Below are 16,229 nucleotides of genomic sequence, written 5' to 3'. Positions count from 1 at the left end.
GCCGCTGTGCACACCAAGTCCAGACTGTGACTGTGTGTGTGTGATGGAGGTGGGGTTTGCTAGATGTGCTAGATGGGCAGACTGGAGAGCATGTTGAGAACTGTTTGCCAGAGGTTGGACGGCAGATAGTTGAAGCCGCAGGTCAGGGCATGTCCTTGTTAGCATCAAACACACATATGCACTCTCTTTGGGAAAAGCCTGGTTTTGGACGAGTTGAAGCCTATCTCGTGAGACTTTTGGATGAAAAATGAGATATTTGCTGAATTGATCACCAGCCAATTGGAGGATCCAGATGGAAAACATCCGTTCATACTCACACGCACACTTGTGGACAATTTAGAGGAGTCAGTGAACCCAATGTGCAGGTTTTTTGGAATGAGGGAAGAAACCAAAGGTCCTGGAAAAAAGCCACGCTTGACATTCAAACCCAGAACCCTCAAACTGTGAGGCATATTTTCAATATTAACTAATATTATCCCATGCCGCTGCTACTAAATAATAACAACAACCGTAAATATAATTCAATTATTGGTTTGTCTGTTGCTATGATAGATGGTTCACAGAATTTTTGTTGTGATGATACCACACCTGGAGGTGTCACCAATCTGTGTGAGAGGTGATATCATCATAGTTGTGTTAATGAGCTGAGCCCAAAATATTGAAAGGTTGAAGGTACATTTATTATGACTCATTAGTTTTTCTTTTCTTAGCTGTAGTTTCATTGATACGAGAATACAGCATCGTATTGTAGCGTAAAGTGCAGGATATCTCATATGTATAAAATTACCCAGCAGAGTCACTGTTTTTCTACATAAACAGTTCATCCGTTGTTAAACCTTCAGTGACAAAACAACCCTATTTATATCCAGTAAACACATAACAGAATGCTGCTCATAAGGAAAGAATTTGTTGCAGTTCTTCTGAATCATAATAAATCGGTTGTGTCTGTCAGTAGGCAGTCGAGTACGCGTTGTGCTACATTAGTGCAGCGTATTAAGCGAGGTTACTTTAAGGAGTATTTTCTGTAAAACGAAACAAAGCGCCACTGTCCTTTGCGTCCAAGCGGGGTAAACGAGAGACAAGCCCAAGCACAGTCGCTTCACCTCAATTGCACAACACACACACGCAGCCATGACTAAGGTTTCACTTTGTGTCGAGTCAAACACGACCACGTATGCACGGTAAAGCCTCTTGACGAAAGATCTTACAGGAAAACACTTAAAAACATACAAGACCACAATCATACAAAATCTTGAATGTGTGTTGAATAAATGTTTATGCTTTATATTCTCGATTACCCCACAATTACTATGATACACGTTTTTTTTTCTATCATATTCAGTGCAATAATATAAATGCATCCTCTAGATTGTTTCCTTATTTATATGCTAAATGTGTGAATAACTGCTGGTCTCTCCTCCCTTAATTGGGTATAAAAGTATAAATATTCCATCCATCCATCCATTTTCTTAGCCGCTTATCCTCACAAGGGTCACAGGGAGTGGTGGACCCTCTCCCAGCTGTCAACGGGCAGGAGGCGGGGGACACCCTGAACTGGTTGCCAGCCAATCGCAGGGCACATCAAGACAAACAGTCGCACTCACAATCACACCTAGGGGCAATTTAGAGTGTCCAATTAATGTTGCATGTTTTGGGGATGTGGGAAGAAACCGGAGTGCCCAGAGAAAACCCACGTAGGCACGGGGACAACATGCAAACTCCACACAAGCCGGGCCGGGATCGAACCCGGGTTCTCAGAACTGTGAGGCCAACGCTTTACCAGCTGATCTACCGTGCCGCCTCATTTTAAATCACTTTATTTATTTATTTGTTTGTTTATTTATTTGGGGGGGGGTGGTTGACCTTAACCAATATAAAACACTGGGGACTGTACACAAAAACACAACCACTGAACTCATTATTCATTTCCAAAAAAAACCATACCAACCATGCACTGACCGCAGAAGCAGCACAGTTTGCATAAAGTGTGAGCCAGTAATAGTTCCATTTTAAAAATATGGTTTTAGCATTAAACTAGATAGACAAAAAGGTGACCTCGTTGTAATGCAATTTCCCTGCTTAAAGTTTTCTATAGAAATCTATAGAAATTGTACAGAACAACTTGCTCTATTGGACTTTGGCTGTGATTTTCTATAGAATTTCTACAGAACTATAGAATTTCTATAGAAGTAGAGTAGAAATTTCTATAGATAAAATAGATACATTTAGAAATTCTATAGGACTTGGGTCCTAAAGTTCTATAGTTCTTCAGAAATGTATAGAAATTTTTTAGCAGGGGTCCCTTGAAAAACCTCCAGTCACTTTGTACCATGCTTATTTTGGCTCAATGTTTGTATCTCTATCAACTTTTGCTCTGGAATTTTCCACCCTTTCTCTTTCAACCCTGCCATGAACTTCATCTTAGCCTACAAAGCATGGTGGTATCAGTCATAGTAAAAGTAATCACAACCACCGAGTGGAAACTTCTACTTTTTTCTCCCATCAGGGAAAAAATATTACTTAATCAGATGGGTGATAAGCATAATTGTACCATGTAATCTATTCGAGTAGAGGTCCCAATTTGAGAAAATAGAGTACTTAAATGATGTAAAAATGTGTACATAAATGGGGGGGGAATATTAGCAAATTTTTCATGGCAAAGCTTTTGCAAGTGAGTAATTATCTCATCAACTTACACTGGTTTTAAAACACAGCACATCACTGAACCTGCAAATGGAGTTATAAAGTTTCCAATGTGATTTTTATCTGCCATTGTCATCAGGTCTGCTACACTGTGGTGCGGATTTAGTGAATATGGGTCTGGAAAGCAACAAAAATGCATCAATTGAAAGGAAAAGGTTCAGCGCTCCAATTCTTTTGAAGTGGATGTATTGTAGTCCAATAAATACAAAATGACAGTCCCGTCGAACGCGCCGTGCGTCCAGTTGAATCCTACCTGGTGGTTTAGTTCCAAGCAGCACAGTACCCACCCATTCCATCCACCTTTGACTTGAAACTAAATACTTGTGTTTGGCTCGCACTTAAAACGCCCTCCACGCATGACAGCAAAGTTCAACTTCCTGGTAAGCAAGGATGGCGAATGAGGCAAGTCCAAGGGTTATTCGGAGCGCATGTAGGTAGACTGCACAGGCGGAAGAGTGGTATTATTTGGGGATTGTGGAGATTGGCCAGATAGAGTACACCTTGCTGGGTCAGGAGCCAGGAGACAAAGAAACTGGTTCAGCCACTTTTCAGTCTGATCATGATTGACTGAATGAATGAATCCATGAATGAATGTTTTTAACCTACTTTCACTGTAAAGGGACACATGAGGCTTCAGTCAGATGGCACTCAACTAGAATATATATAATATTTCTGCATCTTTACTTTTTTTAGTCAAGAAAATGTGCAGGATTTGGGTGGAGTAAAATTTTTAAAAGGTGTTTTCATCTCGGCACATACACTAAATGCACGAAATGGTGTGCTGCATGGGCATATTTACATTATACCCGGTGTTCATTTATGTTACGATGGAAATCATGTTGTGTTTCTTATTTTTGTCTTTGTTGTTTTATTCAAGTGAAGTACATTATCTTGTCATTCTATTACATACCACATTGTTAAGATTATCCCCCCAAAAAATCTGATCGAAATGTTTGAAGAGTATTTTTTCACAAACTGTAAATCCATTAATCCATCCATTAATTTTCTGAGCCGCTTATCCTCACAACGGGCATAGGAGTGCTGGAGCCAACTCCAGCTGTCATCGGGCAGGAGGCGGGGCACACCCTGAACTGGTTGCCGGCCAATCGCAGGGAAACATGGAGACAGACAGCAGTCACACCTAGGGGCAATTTAGAGCATCCAATCAATGCATCTTTTTTGGGATGTGGGAGGAAACCAGAGTGACTGGGGTAAAAATAACACGCAGGCACGGGGAGAACATGCAAACTCCACACAGGGGCGGGATACGCACCCCAGTCCTCAGAACTGTGAGGCCATAAAGCCCCATAAATCAAGATCCATGGGGGGGGGGTCTGTATTTTTAGTAGCTTTATTTTATGAAGTTAAAATGAATCAGGGATCAAGTCACAGGTTCTTTCCCACCATCGTTTCAACGGATTAGTTGCTCCTGCAAGCATCAACAGTCCTCCCAGAGGTCGTCCAAGTCACCCGGCTTGAATGAGGAACCTGAACCGACGAGTGCACATCGGAGATGGCCACACAAGCAGGGCAAGAGGGGTGAGGGGGGCTCGTGACTTACTTTCCTCTCCTTTCTTGACTTTGTGCGCTTGTTGAACTTTGCAAAATCTTTCCCGCTCAAGGGTTTGGGTACGGTAGTGGATGGCAGATGTTCCATTGTGTGTATATCAAATACAATGATATTAAAATATACATGCAAGATGACCAATGAAAAAAAAAAACAATAAAAAAAATTAACAAACACAAAACCGAAATGTCATGGATCAAGAGTATAAATTAAATACCTGTAAAGAAATAGTAATCTTCAATTCGAGACAGCTTTCATGTTTTTTACAGTAGATAATTAAATATAAAATCCAAAATATGAACTATTATTTAATTTTTCTAGCGCCTCAAAAGATGACTGGATATTGTTAAATCAAGTTAAAGGGTCGTACGAGTGGTTGCAATATGTAATACAACCAGTGGATGACACTGTACCAAATTGAACAATTTTTACGGTCTTTTGTTTGTTTCCGGAGCATCCATTTCACTTCCGGTAAGTTTCCTGTCACCAGTGTTTGGGGAGGACTGTTATTCTGTATAACTTACTCTGTTTACGACGTCTGTGAGTAGCGTAGCAGCTCAGAAATAAAATAACTTATTTACCGAGGGCATATATCCGATAGCTGTTCCACGGAATCGTTTGGCTGCTCTAATAGAATCGAGTTTTCCCCACGCAGACTTAGTTGTGTGTTTGTTGGAAACAATATGCCAGTAGCAGCCGCACAGGCTCGTCCGGTGTAACGCACAATGCCGCTCGCTCCTGCCAACCAGTCCCAGCTAATTCGAGCCGAACAGAAGGACGAGTACTATCAAGCCTTCCTTAGAAACAACGCAAATGAAGCTTTTCAAACACTTGTCGGTAAGTTCATTTCGTGAATGAATACACGGGCCGTCTTTGTTAAGCAATAAGAGTGGTTGATTGCGCTTATTTATGTTAGACGCGTCTTGGCCAAATTGAAATAGTCTTAATTGAAACCAATGACGGAGAACAATAACTAATAACTCTGCATCCAACATTATTTCCGCCATGGTCAACAGGCTCTCACTTCCGGTCAGGGCAAAAAGCGTGGTAAACAACACACATTGGAAAACAATGCGATAAATCTATATACTTGACATGAATATAATCTAAACATTTGCAGCATGCTCAGGAAGGTTGAAAAGATACATTTTGACACATATATTTGTAATGGGAGGTACAGACCTCTATAATATTGTAATGATATATTTTCCACATTCATAATTACAACAATTAATTAGGAAGGTTAAACTGAAACACACTTACCAGTGAAAAGTTACTTCTTTGCGACCACCTGCACTGTTTTGAAAGCTAAAAGCGTGAGAAGAATTAACCATATTGACACCAGAAAAGCTAAACCTAACGTATTCCAATATCATGCTTCACAATGTACAATTGTAAGGATATTAAAGGATGTCAACATTTCCGTGAAATAGTACCCAAAGCAATGTTTTGCCCCAACCGGAAGTTGAAGGCGAATTACCACATGAAAGGGTTCTGTGCGCAGTCTAGTTCTTATTCTACGTCATTGATTGAAACCAGGCAGAAAAGCTCGAGCTATCTGACAGCCACGAAAATGTACATTCAGTCTCACTCATTACTGACTGGTGAAATGATGACTCCCTCACAGTAGGGCACAGTTTGTTTGTAGCTTAGAAAATCTTTTGGTGTTTGGCTCTAATGTCTCTCTTAATCATGGAAGTAGTGATGGTGGAAGGAGCTGTGAAAATGTTTTGGTACCAGTCGGTATTATTAGCATAAAACTTCTCAGCTTCTGCTTGAAAGTAAAAAAAAAAAAAAAAGGAAAGAAAAGGAAAGCCTCCTAGAACATCTAAACTTTATTTGGGGTTATCATTGGCTCTTTGAATGGTGGCAGGGGTGTACTAACTCAGTTTAATGTGATTTTAAATGTTTTTTAAATTCTCAACACTGACACATCACCGCAGTTATAAGAACCACATTATCTTGCTTCTTAAAGGGGAAATCCAGTACTTTGCATGAACAATGTATCCAGTAGGTCATGGAATATGTATTCTATTTTGACAATGTGATGTTAAATCCTCTCTCATTTAATAGTGTTTTGAGAAGATTTTTATCAACAATTATGTATTTTCAGGGGTGCTGCCATTTTCGAGAGTATAGAAAATACAGTACATATTACATGACCTATTGGATACATTGTTAATGCAAACCAGTGGAATTCCCCTATAACTGCCGTCTCAGAATTATTTTTCCCCTTTTTTTTCTTTAATTTCAAAATGAGTTCTACAGGACATGTTTTGAAATTGTCTTGGGCTCACTTTCTTCTTGCTTACAAAACCTGGCATTTGAACAGGTTTGTAGATTGTTTGAACCGTATAGCAACATTGTATTCAGTCCAAACTCCCATCATTAGTTGCTTGAACATTTCTTTTCTTTTTTTTTGCAGGATCCAAAAAATGGCTCGACTGGAGGAAGGAAGTTGAGCTTTTTTCAGACGTAGCTTATTTTGGTTTGACCACACTCTTAGGTAGGCTGACCAAATCGATATGACACGTCTCTTGTGTGTGATGGGATAAATAAAGAGGTCAAACTCTGTTGTAAGTGTATTGCAAGTACTAGTGCTCAACATAAATGAGTACAGTGGACCCCCACTTGTTTGCGGTTCAGCCATGCAGATTCGTTTTTGTCAAATTTGTTTCAATTCACAAAAAAAAATTACAAAATTCAGGGAGTGAAGCAGAACACCATAAAAACTTATTAGTAGTATAACTCTCACGTTCATTCATTTTGGGGTGTTAAAAAGATGTTTTGTTTTATTTTTCCATTGCAATTATAAGATTCAAATTATTCCATCTGAGCTATTTGCAGTTGAGCCAGGTCCATATCCCGCAAAAAGTGGGGTTCCACTGCACACCCTCTTTTTAGGGTAAGCCTTTTTTTTTTTAATCCATATCTCATTGAAATCAAAAACTCTTCTACATCTTCATATTGATTAGACTCCTCTGAATTAATTCTAGTAAATGTGCTTTTATTTTAAATTTAAAATGTAGCTTTGCTAGGCGAGTGTGTACTTCTTTTGGAACATGGGAAAATACTGTTTCTGAAAAGAAACTCGAGGTTTTTTAAAAAATTTTTTGCGGTGTACTTATTTTTGGTGAGCCCTATACATTTTTTAAAAATCCACAAAAATCTCAATAATAAAAAAATAATGGGAAAAGAGCATGTTTTTTATCATTTAATTTGGTTTTATAGTTGAGGGAGATTTTTATATTTAATAAATGTTTTTTTGTAATTGTTTTGTGGCCTCCATAATTCAAAACACACTCCGATAGTCACGTCGTAGTGAATCAAATGTAGTATTAAAAGTGACCAGTAGAGGGACCTGTTTGGACATACCTGTGAGATTAGTGCCCATATTACAGTAAATTATACTTTCAAAACACACACAGCAGCATGGATTGCTGTGTCCTTATCTCCATATTTGATAACTATGAATGAAAGCACAGGAAAGAATGCACACCTGCTGCATTTCCTATTTCGTGCTTCTGAATGAAACCAGGAATGCAGGTGGGGGTTGCGTCTGTGGACAAGATGAGTTCAGGGACACCGTAAATGAGAGGGAATCTGTTCTTTTGCGATATAGTGTATGATTATAGAAATGCGGAAATTGTTTAAATCAGAATTCTTTAGTTAAAACACTACGATCACACTGATAGTGTGCAATTAATTTTGTTTTGTAATTTAAGAAGAGATAAATTAATGACGTAGTCTGCCTGTGAGGAATGGCAAATTATAAATGTCCCATCCACCGTCATTCCTTTCATACTTTTTAGTATATTTTCATTTGCAAATTAACTTTCAAATAGTCCTCATTTTAAAAACACCAAGCAACAAGTTTTCCCCCCTGTTTTTGAGATTCTAATGTGAAAGTTGCAGCTAGCTGCTAGTGTGGAATGCATTGGTTGCAACACCGGGGATATGAAATGCCATAATTTGAAGGGAATAGCCCGTCAGCAACATACATTCTTGGGTCGGGTGGCTGGGGGGGGCATTCTTTAAAATTGACAATTGGATTTTTGGGTGGAAGAAAATTGGAAATTTTATTATAAGGCCATATCGCCTAGTACTAAATCAACTTTTACCATCCTTGTCAGGTTACCAGACCTTGGGTGAGGAGTATGTCAACATCATCCAAGTTGACCCCAGTAAAAGACGCATCCCTTCCCCAATCAGACGCGGCGTTTTTGTTTTCTGCCACACATTCCTGCCCTACCTCTTGGACAAGGTTTTGGTATGTTTGGAGAATGAGCTCGAAGGCCCACAAGAGCCCGGCTGCGGTATCAGACGGAGGCAGGCATCATCGGGGGCTTGGAGCCTTGAGCTATGGCTGAGGAGAGGCATGCGGAGGGCAGTAGGACTGTTGTCAGAACCCCAGAAGAGAAAGTGTTTGCCAGCTGTGTTTGTCCTCCAGCAGACAGTGACCCTCCTGCACAGATTCCACGTGGCTCTCTTTTATGTCAGCGGCATTTTCTATCAACTGTCCAAGAGAACTTCTGCAATCAGCTACGTGAGTCATTTTAACAGCTCATGTGGTCGAACACCATTCTCAATATTTTAACTAAAATATTTCACTGAAAGAGCTCCATTAGTTGTATCTCAACATTTATAGTCAAAGCCAGATGTTTGCATACACTGTGCAAAAACATACATTTCGTTTTTTGTCTCACTGTCTGAAGTCAAATCAGACTAAAGCCGTCCCATTTCATGTCAGCCAGGATCGCTATTCTCATCATAGATCTTGATTTAATTTTCTTAAATGCCACAATAATGAGAGAATTTCTGAGGGAATTTTACATGATTTCCTTCGGGGTCAAAAGTTTACATACACAAAAAGTGTTTGAAGAAAATGGGGAAGACCAGTTGATGAGGTCATGGTTTTGAAAGCTCCTGGCAACGTGTGAGTTAGTTGACGGCACACCTGGGGATATATTTAAGTATACACTTCAAACACTCTGGTTCCTTCGCTGACATCGTGGAAAGATCAAAAGAAATGGGCCAGTAAATCAGAAAAAGATTCGTGGAGCTCCTCCACAAGTCTGGCTCATCCTTGGATGCTTAAAGGTGCCACGTTCATCTGCTCAATCAATTAAATGGAAATATAAACATCGTGGGAATGTCCAACCGTCACACCGCTCAGGAAGGAGACAGGCTCCGTGTCCCAGAGATGAACGTGTATTGATCCGAAATGGACAAATCAACGCCAGTAAAAAAAAAAAAGTGAGCTTGTGAAGATGCTGGATGAAGCTTGTAAGAAAGTGTCATTATCCACAGGGAAAGAAGTCTTGCACCGACATGGGCTGAAAGGCCACTCACCAACAATGAAGCTTTTGTTTACTCCTTAAGAAATATAAAAAAGCTAACTTGAGCTCTTCATAAAATAGGCGGAATCATGAAGAAAGGAGATCAAGGTATAAAGGCAAAATCTCAAGACATCGGCCAGGAAGCTAAAACATGGTCCTCACAACGGGCAATGACCCTTAGCATACTGCCGAAAGGGTTCAAAAGTCAATGTCTCGGAGTGGCCGTCACAAAGCCCTGAAAAATGCCAAAATGTACAAAATGTCTGTTTATGCACAGTTTATGTAAACGTCTGGCTTCAAGGTATTTTTTTAGATTTGAAATCTTGAGCTTGAAAGTGACTTGCTCTTTTGGCCAACATAGCTGTCAAATCATCGGTAGAGAAACTCAGCCGGTAGGGGGGTGGGGGGGGGGGTACAAAGCAAATAAGCCCCACTGATACGTAACAGTGAGGCAGATATGCACGCAGGCGCTCGGAGACATTTTCGGAAATCAACACTTAACAAAAAAATATTTGCAGCTTCGTGTTGCAGGGGCGCATAGTGATGACGGGACCATCAGGAGCTGCTACAGGCTGCTTGGCGCCATCTCCCTCATCCAGCTGCTCATCACAGTGTCTCTGCAGCTCAACAACTTTCGACAGAGACAGAGAGCCAGGCAGGAGTGGAAGCTCTACAGGAACCTCACTGGAAGGTAAATAACCACACGTGCTGATGAACCCTCACTTTTCCAGGGTCGGCATTTGCATATTGGGGGGTGGTACCTAACAAATTGCTTTTGGGGAGGTGAAACCTATTCTTTCATTACTGGAAAAACAGCACCTATTTTCTTTTTTTGTGCTCCCGCCAAAGCTCTGTCTGGAGTCAAGGAACTGCACCGTGTTTTCCGACCTACAAGCCGCGACTTTTTTTCCACACGCGTTCAACCCTGCAATTTACGCGGCTAATTTATGCATTTTTTTTTTTTCATGGGCGCGAGGGGGTACTCGAGTGGAAAATGTAAGAATGAGACCGGTGGAATATATGTGCCGAGGAAGTGACTTTTACCGGTCCGTCCCTGTTAGCGCTGTCGTGTCTCAGTGATTTTTACCAGTGTGTGTTTTTTTTTGACCAGCACTGTTAGTTCGGCGTTAGCGTTCTTTAGGCCGGGAATTACGGTATATATTTCTCAGGTTCACCAGGGTGATATTTATTACCGATTAAAATAAGGGGGAGACACTCATATGCAAGGAGAATGAAGAAGAACTCTACCCCACAATTCTCAACTACACTCTGACGCAGTCCTCACCTACTCCTTTGTTTTTATTTGCATTCACAATTACATCCCCAGGAGAGAGGGCAGAAGCATTGTTTCCTTGATTTATTATGTGTACTGCAACTAAGTGGAAACTGCTTCGTAAGGCATTTATGACAAAAGTCATTTTGAAATTATCTTCAGGTGCCTTCCATCAGACTGGATCCTTCTGGTCTTCCTTGGCAGGCTACTTCCTCTTTCGAGCGCAGATCTGTTTCCTGTTGAATTGCTAAATAAAGCATTGTAGCAAAGCATTTCTTTATTGCTACAGAGCACTTTCTTCATTGCACAACAAATGTATGATAACTATATTTACAACTATCTTAACAATAATGTATGAAGTGAGGGGAGGAGCAATTAAATTTTCAGGCCACAGCCTCGTCGAATAGAAAAGAATTGGTTTGCCGATATATTGTGACATCTATAAACAATTCCAAACATTTTGGGGCGAGCCTACCTTGGTGACAGATTTTTCCTATTCAATAGGGGATTGATCCCTCTATTGGAGGACTCTACAAGAAATGGTGTAAAGAAAATGCCTCACGAATCAAAACTACCGTATTTTCACGGCTATACGCCGCACTTAAATGTCTTGAATTTTCTCCAAAACGGATAGGGCGCCTTGTAATGCGGAGCGCCTTATACGTGATCTGTTGTCCAAAATGTGTAACTAACTGGAAGCAGTTCCTGCTGACACACAAGTTATATAAAGGAAAAGCGGACCTGTGAGGGCACAGCATGTAGAAGTTAGTGGAGAAAGTGTGGGCGTGAAGAGGACACGAAAGTCACGCCCCCCAGAAGGAACTCCATTCACCGGACATCGCCGCGAATAAAATCAAGTGAAGTTGCGAGCGATGTGGGAGCGATGGATGGCAAATGACGAACACGACGTTATTAAGAGGCAGCCCCCGGGTGAGTTACGCCACAATTTCTGAAAGGATTGTGGACGCTTGGGCTCACGTGTCTGCTTCCACTTGAGGAAGTAGGAAAACGAGCTTTGCCAAGTCGAGAAGACTGAGCTGAAGTTCCCTGGAAACAAGATGAGGTGGCCCAAGTTGGAAGAACAACACGGGCAATGCATTTATTAACAAAGAACAAACAATCTCAGTGAAAGAAAAACAACAAAGCAACGGTTGTACTTTAACGAAGTACTTAACATTGTAAACAGTGAACTTGGTTGTACTTTATTGAAGTATTTAAAAAGCGTGCATACACGCTACTGTATGGTTTAGGCTAGTATCTCCATACAGTTATACATAGTTAAATACTTAAAGTACAAATGAACTAACTGTTCTTCTGCTTACAAAAATAAAGGTGCAATTGTCCCTCACTGTCTCGCCAGCGCCACCCTGCCTGCGCCTAATCATACGGTGCGCCTTGTGCGTGTGTTAAATACTGGAATTGCACCCGCATCTGAGCCTGCGGATTAGCCGTGAAAATACAGTACTACATTTTTGAGTCGAGCTTCAAGGCAATTACAATTTCAGAGATAGGCAGACAAGTCCGATACGAAACCATTTGCTAACGTGTACTGTTTGTGACAAAATAAAGCTTGTCAAGAACAGCATAATTGGTCATAACACAATAATTCATAAAGTATAATACATGTTCAACTTTGTGATGTACCATTTAAAGGCAATGGATGAGGAATGTTCCATCTGGCATGGTTAAGATGGCCAATGTTCACTGCTTTTGACACTTTGGTAAAACGGGATGTGTTATTTTCCTTTTCTCAGTCCACAGCAAAACGAAGAAAAGAAGTCGACGTCCAGGGCCGCACGGTGCATCCTTTGCCTGGAGGTGCGCAGACATCCGACTTCTACGCCCTGCGGACACCTCTTCTGCTGGGAGTGCATCACAGAGTGGTGTAACACCAAGGTAAGGCTCGTGTCAGAACCATCATAATAATCCCTTAAAGTGGACAAATTTTGGAAAATTGACTTTTCAAGCTCCTTTGTGTAAATTATGTAAGTCAGTGCAAATTTTCCTCCTCTTGTGGAATCCACCCTAGCCGCTCACTGAAAATGTCACATCCTTGTGGCATCCATGCGTCAAATTCTAGCAAGCATTAATTAGTGTGAAGGAACACGTGCACAGTTTTAAAAATATATATAATAATAAAACCCGCTTCCGCTTGTCTTGGACAACTGGATCTACACATGGATCTGGTGAGTAAGTCGTCGAGATTTACATGGAAGAGTTTGAAAGCGTATAAAAATCTGGACGCAAACAAATACTTTGTTGCTGGATCTGTTCTCAACGGGGAGACGGCTCGTGAACGCGGAAGTCTGTTCGGCTGCACGTTAACTTTTGCTGAAATCCATCGATATTTTCAGCTAGTATTCAATACAAATACCAATATTTAAATAAGTGACCCCTGGTTTTACACAAACTCGCATCCATTAACTGTAATTGGGGGGAAAAAAAGAGGACAAGCGAGTCGGCTCCTCCGTAGCGTTTCTCAAGAAGTATTTATAAAGCCAACTTGGTTCATTTGAGAACAATGTGTTCAAAAAATAATAATAATAATAAGACTGAGTTGTCTCCAACGTACACGAAACGTGTTGCGGCCACACGTTCAACTTCGGTGAGCCTCTTTGTGACAGATGGGTTTTTTTTTTTAAATATGCATTGTTCTCAAATGATTCCAATGCGTATTTTTAAAAAAAGAAAACCGTTGGGATTGGCTTCAGCCCCCGTGCACGGATGCGTGCTGCGCCCACACATTACTAAACGTCTCTGCGACAGACGGTTTATTGCCTTTCCATTTTTTCACGACAAACTGGGTCTTTTTGAAAAGTATGAACAATGAATCCATCCTCCCGAGTTTTCGAGCAATATCCAGAAATACAATGAGGCAGCATTTTAGCTAACCCAAAGGAACAACGAGCTACGTTCCAGCAGGTAAAACTAGTATAAACAGACGAGACCGCTTGGGTGCGCTACTGCCCTGTAAGTCACTTCCTGCTTCTTCTCGAAAACAAATCCCTTGAGAGGATTTTCATGGTGGGAGTGACAAAAAGCCACATACGTCAAAATCATGTTGTGGTGAAAAAACGGATGGGTCTATTCCGGCTGCGTTTTTTTCATTAATAACACTGAAAAAATCGTGCATTTCATGACAGTGGAGCTTTAAAGTGGCCTTAAAATCAATGCATGTTCATTCTGAGATTAGTCTGTTTCGGAGGTCTGGCAGTAAAAATAGTGAACACAGTTTAGTTAAAACTGATGTTTGATTTGTCATGACTATTGTAATTGTTCCCTTGTGTTATCTATTTTTGCATGACTTCATACAGGCAGAGTGCCCCCTGTGCCGTGAAAAGTTCCAGCCTCATAGACTCGTGTACCTGAGGAACTACAGCTAGAAGACGCATACACTGCTGCTGGATTCAGTTCATTGTAAAAAAAATAATTAATTTAAACACAAATGGACTCATGCCTAGCCACAAAAACAAAATGTAAAATAATATTTTCCAGAATGAAGCTTACTCTGTTGCAAACTATGTACAACAGATAGACGGGTATCTTATCTTTGAAATGACAATTGTGCCTTTTTCATGAAGAGATGAAGAATTCCATTTTGATTGCATCAGTCAATAATACTGAAACACTTGTTTAACGACACATGAAAGTACAACATCATAAATTCAGTGGTCCACCATGATTTGTCATTATTGAATGAACATGGGAATAAAAAACAATGAGACAAAAACAGGTAACATTTCTGCTGTTTTATTGCTTTCTTGGAATATAAATTATCATGGGGATGGGGAGGAGCAACAGAATAATGAAAAGATTGTCACTAAATTCAGAGGCAGACAAAATATTAGCGTGGAGTTTGCATGTTCTCCCCGTGCCTCTGTGGGTTTCCTCCCACATCCCCAAAACACGCAACATTAATTGGACACGCTAAATTGCCCCTAGGTGTAATTGTCAGTCCGACAGTATGTCTCAATGTGGCCTGCGATTGGCTGGCAACCGGTTCAAGGTGTACCCTCCGTCCTGCCCGTTGACAGCTGGGATAGGTTCTAGCACTCCCAGAAAATGGATGGATGGATATTTTATAGAAATATAAATATGTACACCAATGAAGCTTGAATATCAAAATGTCATCTTTGCCTGCACTGACGTGGTAAAAGACGTAAATATATCCATCCATCCATTTTCTTTGCCGCTTATCCTCATGAGGGCTGCGGGGAGTGCTGGAGCTCATCCCAGCTGTCAACGGGCAGGTGGCGGGGTACACCCTGAACTGGTTGCCAGCCAATCGTAGGTCACATGGAGACACACAACAGTCACACTCATAATCACACCTAGGGGCAATTTAGAGACTCCATTTCACGCATGTTTTTTGGGATGTGTGAAGAAACTCGAAAACTCACGCAGGTACAGGGAGAAAATGCAAACTCCGCACAGCCAGGGCCGGGATTTGAACCCCGGTCCTTAGAAGTGTGAGACCAACACTGTACAGCTGTTCCACCGTGCTGGCAAGATATTTCCATTTATGATCATTCAAATTTTTCACAGGTGATGTCGCAAGCTCAAAACTTTGCATCGTCGATACTCGGCCTTGCGCAATGACGTCAGTTAGTGCCATAGCACTCTGGTTTGCCATGAGAAATCGTTAGGTGTGGCACAGGAAATGATTCCAATTTCACTTAATCGCACTCCGGTTTCCTCCCATATCCCAAAAACATGCAACATTAATCGGACACTCGAAATTGTCCCTAGGTGTGATTGTGAGTGTGACTGTTTGTCTCTATGTGCCCTGCGATTGACTGGCAACCAGTTCAGGGTGTACCCCGCCTCCTGCCCATTAACAGCTAGGATAGGCCCCAGCACTCCCCGTGACCCTCATGAGGATAAGCGGCACAGAAAATGGATGGATGGATGGATGTAAATGACCATAGTCATCAAAGTTCAATATTGGAGGTCCCCCGTGTCCCAGTCTTGTCAGCAGAGGTTGTCCTCAGTCTTCAAATGGTCTCAGTCTGGCTTAGTAGGCTTCAGAATCATAGGGAAGACTTGATTGTTGTGCAGAAAACCATCATTGATACCCACCATAAGGAGAAAAGGAGCTGGAGCAATGTATCGTAGTAGACAATACTACTACTACTACTACTACCATTAAAGCATACATTTTAAGTAAAAACTAAATCTATTTCTTAAATTACTTCATGACATGAAGTATTTAAACTATACATGTATTTCTACTATGCAGTTTATTATCAGGAAAAGCTAAAAATGCTTTAAAAAGCCCATTTTTTTAGGCCTGGAACACATTATTTCTTTTTCCATTAATTCTAATGGTTAATATCGATTTGGATTT

General features: G+C 40.9%; 1 protein-coding gene across 3 annotated transcripts; it reads left to right on the top strand.

The window, feature by feature from the left end:
• The first annotated feature begins 4,656 nt into the window (after window positions 1-4,656).
• pex10 (peroxisomal biogenesis factor 10) lies at window positions 4,657-14,608 on the top strand. 3 transcript variants are annotated; one of them, XM_061841394.1, is made up of 7 exons: window positions 4,748-5,107; window positions 6,696-6,776; window positions 8,404-8,657; window positions 8,724-8,816; window positions 10,128-10,300; window positions 12,637-12,778; window positions 14,197-14,608. In XM_061841394.1, exons 1-7 carry the CDS (start codon window positions 4,996-4,998, stop codon window positions 14,263-14,265), a joined length of 924 nt encoding a protein of 307 aa, XP_061697378.1. In that variant the 5' UTR covers window positions 4,748-4,995; the 3' UTR covers window positions 14,266-14,608. The 3 variants fall into 3 exon arrangements, with proteins under 3 accessions (XP_061697368.1, XP_061697378.1, XP_061697357.1); XM_061841384.1 differs by lacking the exon at window positions 4,748-5,107 and adding an exon at window positions 4,657-4,741 and having other exon boundaries at window positions 8,404-8,816; XM_061841373.1 differs by having other exon boundaries at window positions 8,404-8,816.
• The last annotated feature ends 1,621 nt before the right edge of the window (window positions 14,609-16,229 follow it).

The sequence above is a fragment of the Syngnathoides biaculeatus genome, chromosome 2 (assembly GCF_019802595.1).
Source record: "Syngnathoides biaculeatus isolate LvHL_M chromosome 2, ASM1980259v1, whole genome shotgun sequence".
Classification (NCBI taxonomy): Eukaryota; Metazoa; Chordata; class Actinopteri; order Syngnathiformes; family Syngnathidae; genus Syngnathoides; species Syngnathoides biaculeatus.
The sequence above is the reverse complement of the archived record's forward strand: the minus strand, read 5'-3'. Positions and strand labels throughout refer to the sequence as shown.

Excerpts from the sequence above, each read along its gene's own strand:
- pex10 (XM_061841373.1), top strand. The coding sequence starts at position 4,996 with ATGCCGCTCGCTCCTGCCAACCAGTCCCAGCTAATTCGAGCCGAACAG. Across the intron at positions 6,777-8,403 it reads TGGTTTGACCACACTCTTAG|GTTACCAGACCTTGGGTGAG; the intron begins GTAGGCTGACCA and ends CATCCTTGTCAG. Across the intron at positions 10,301-12,636 it reads TACAGGAACCTCACTGGAAG|TCCACAGCAAAACGAAGAAA; the intron begins GTAAATAACCAC and ends TCCTTTTCTCAG.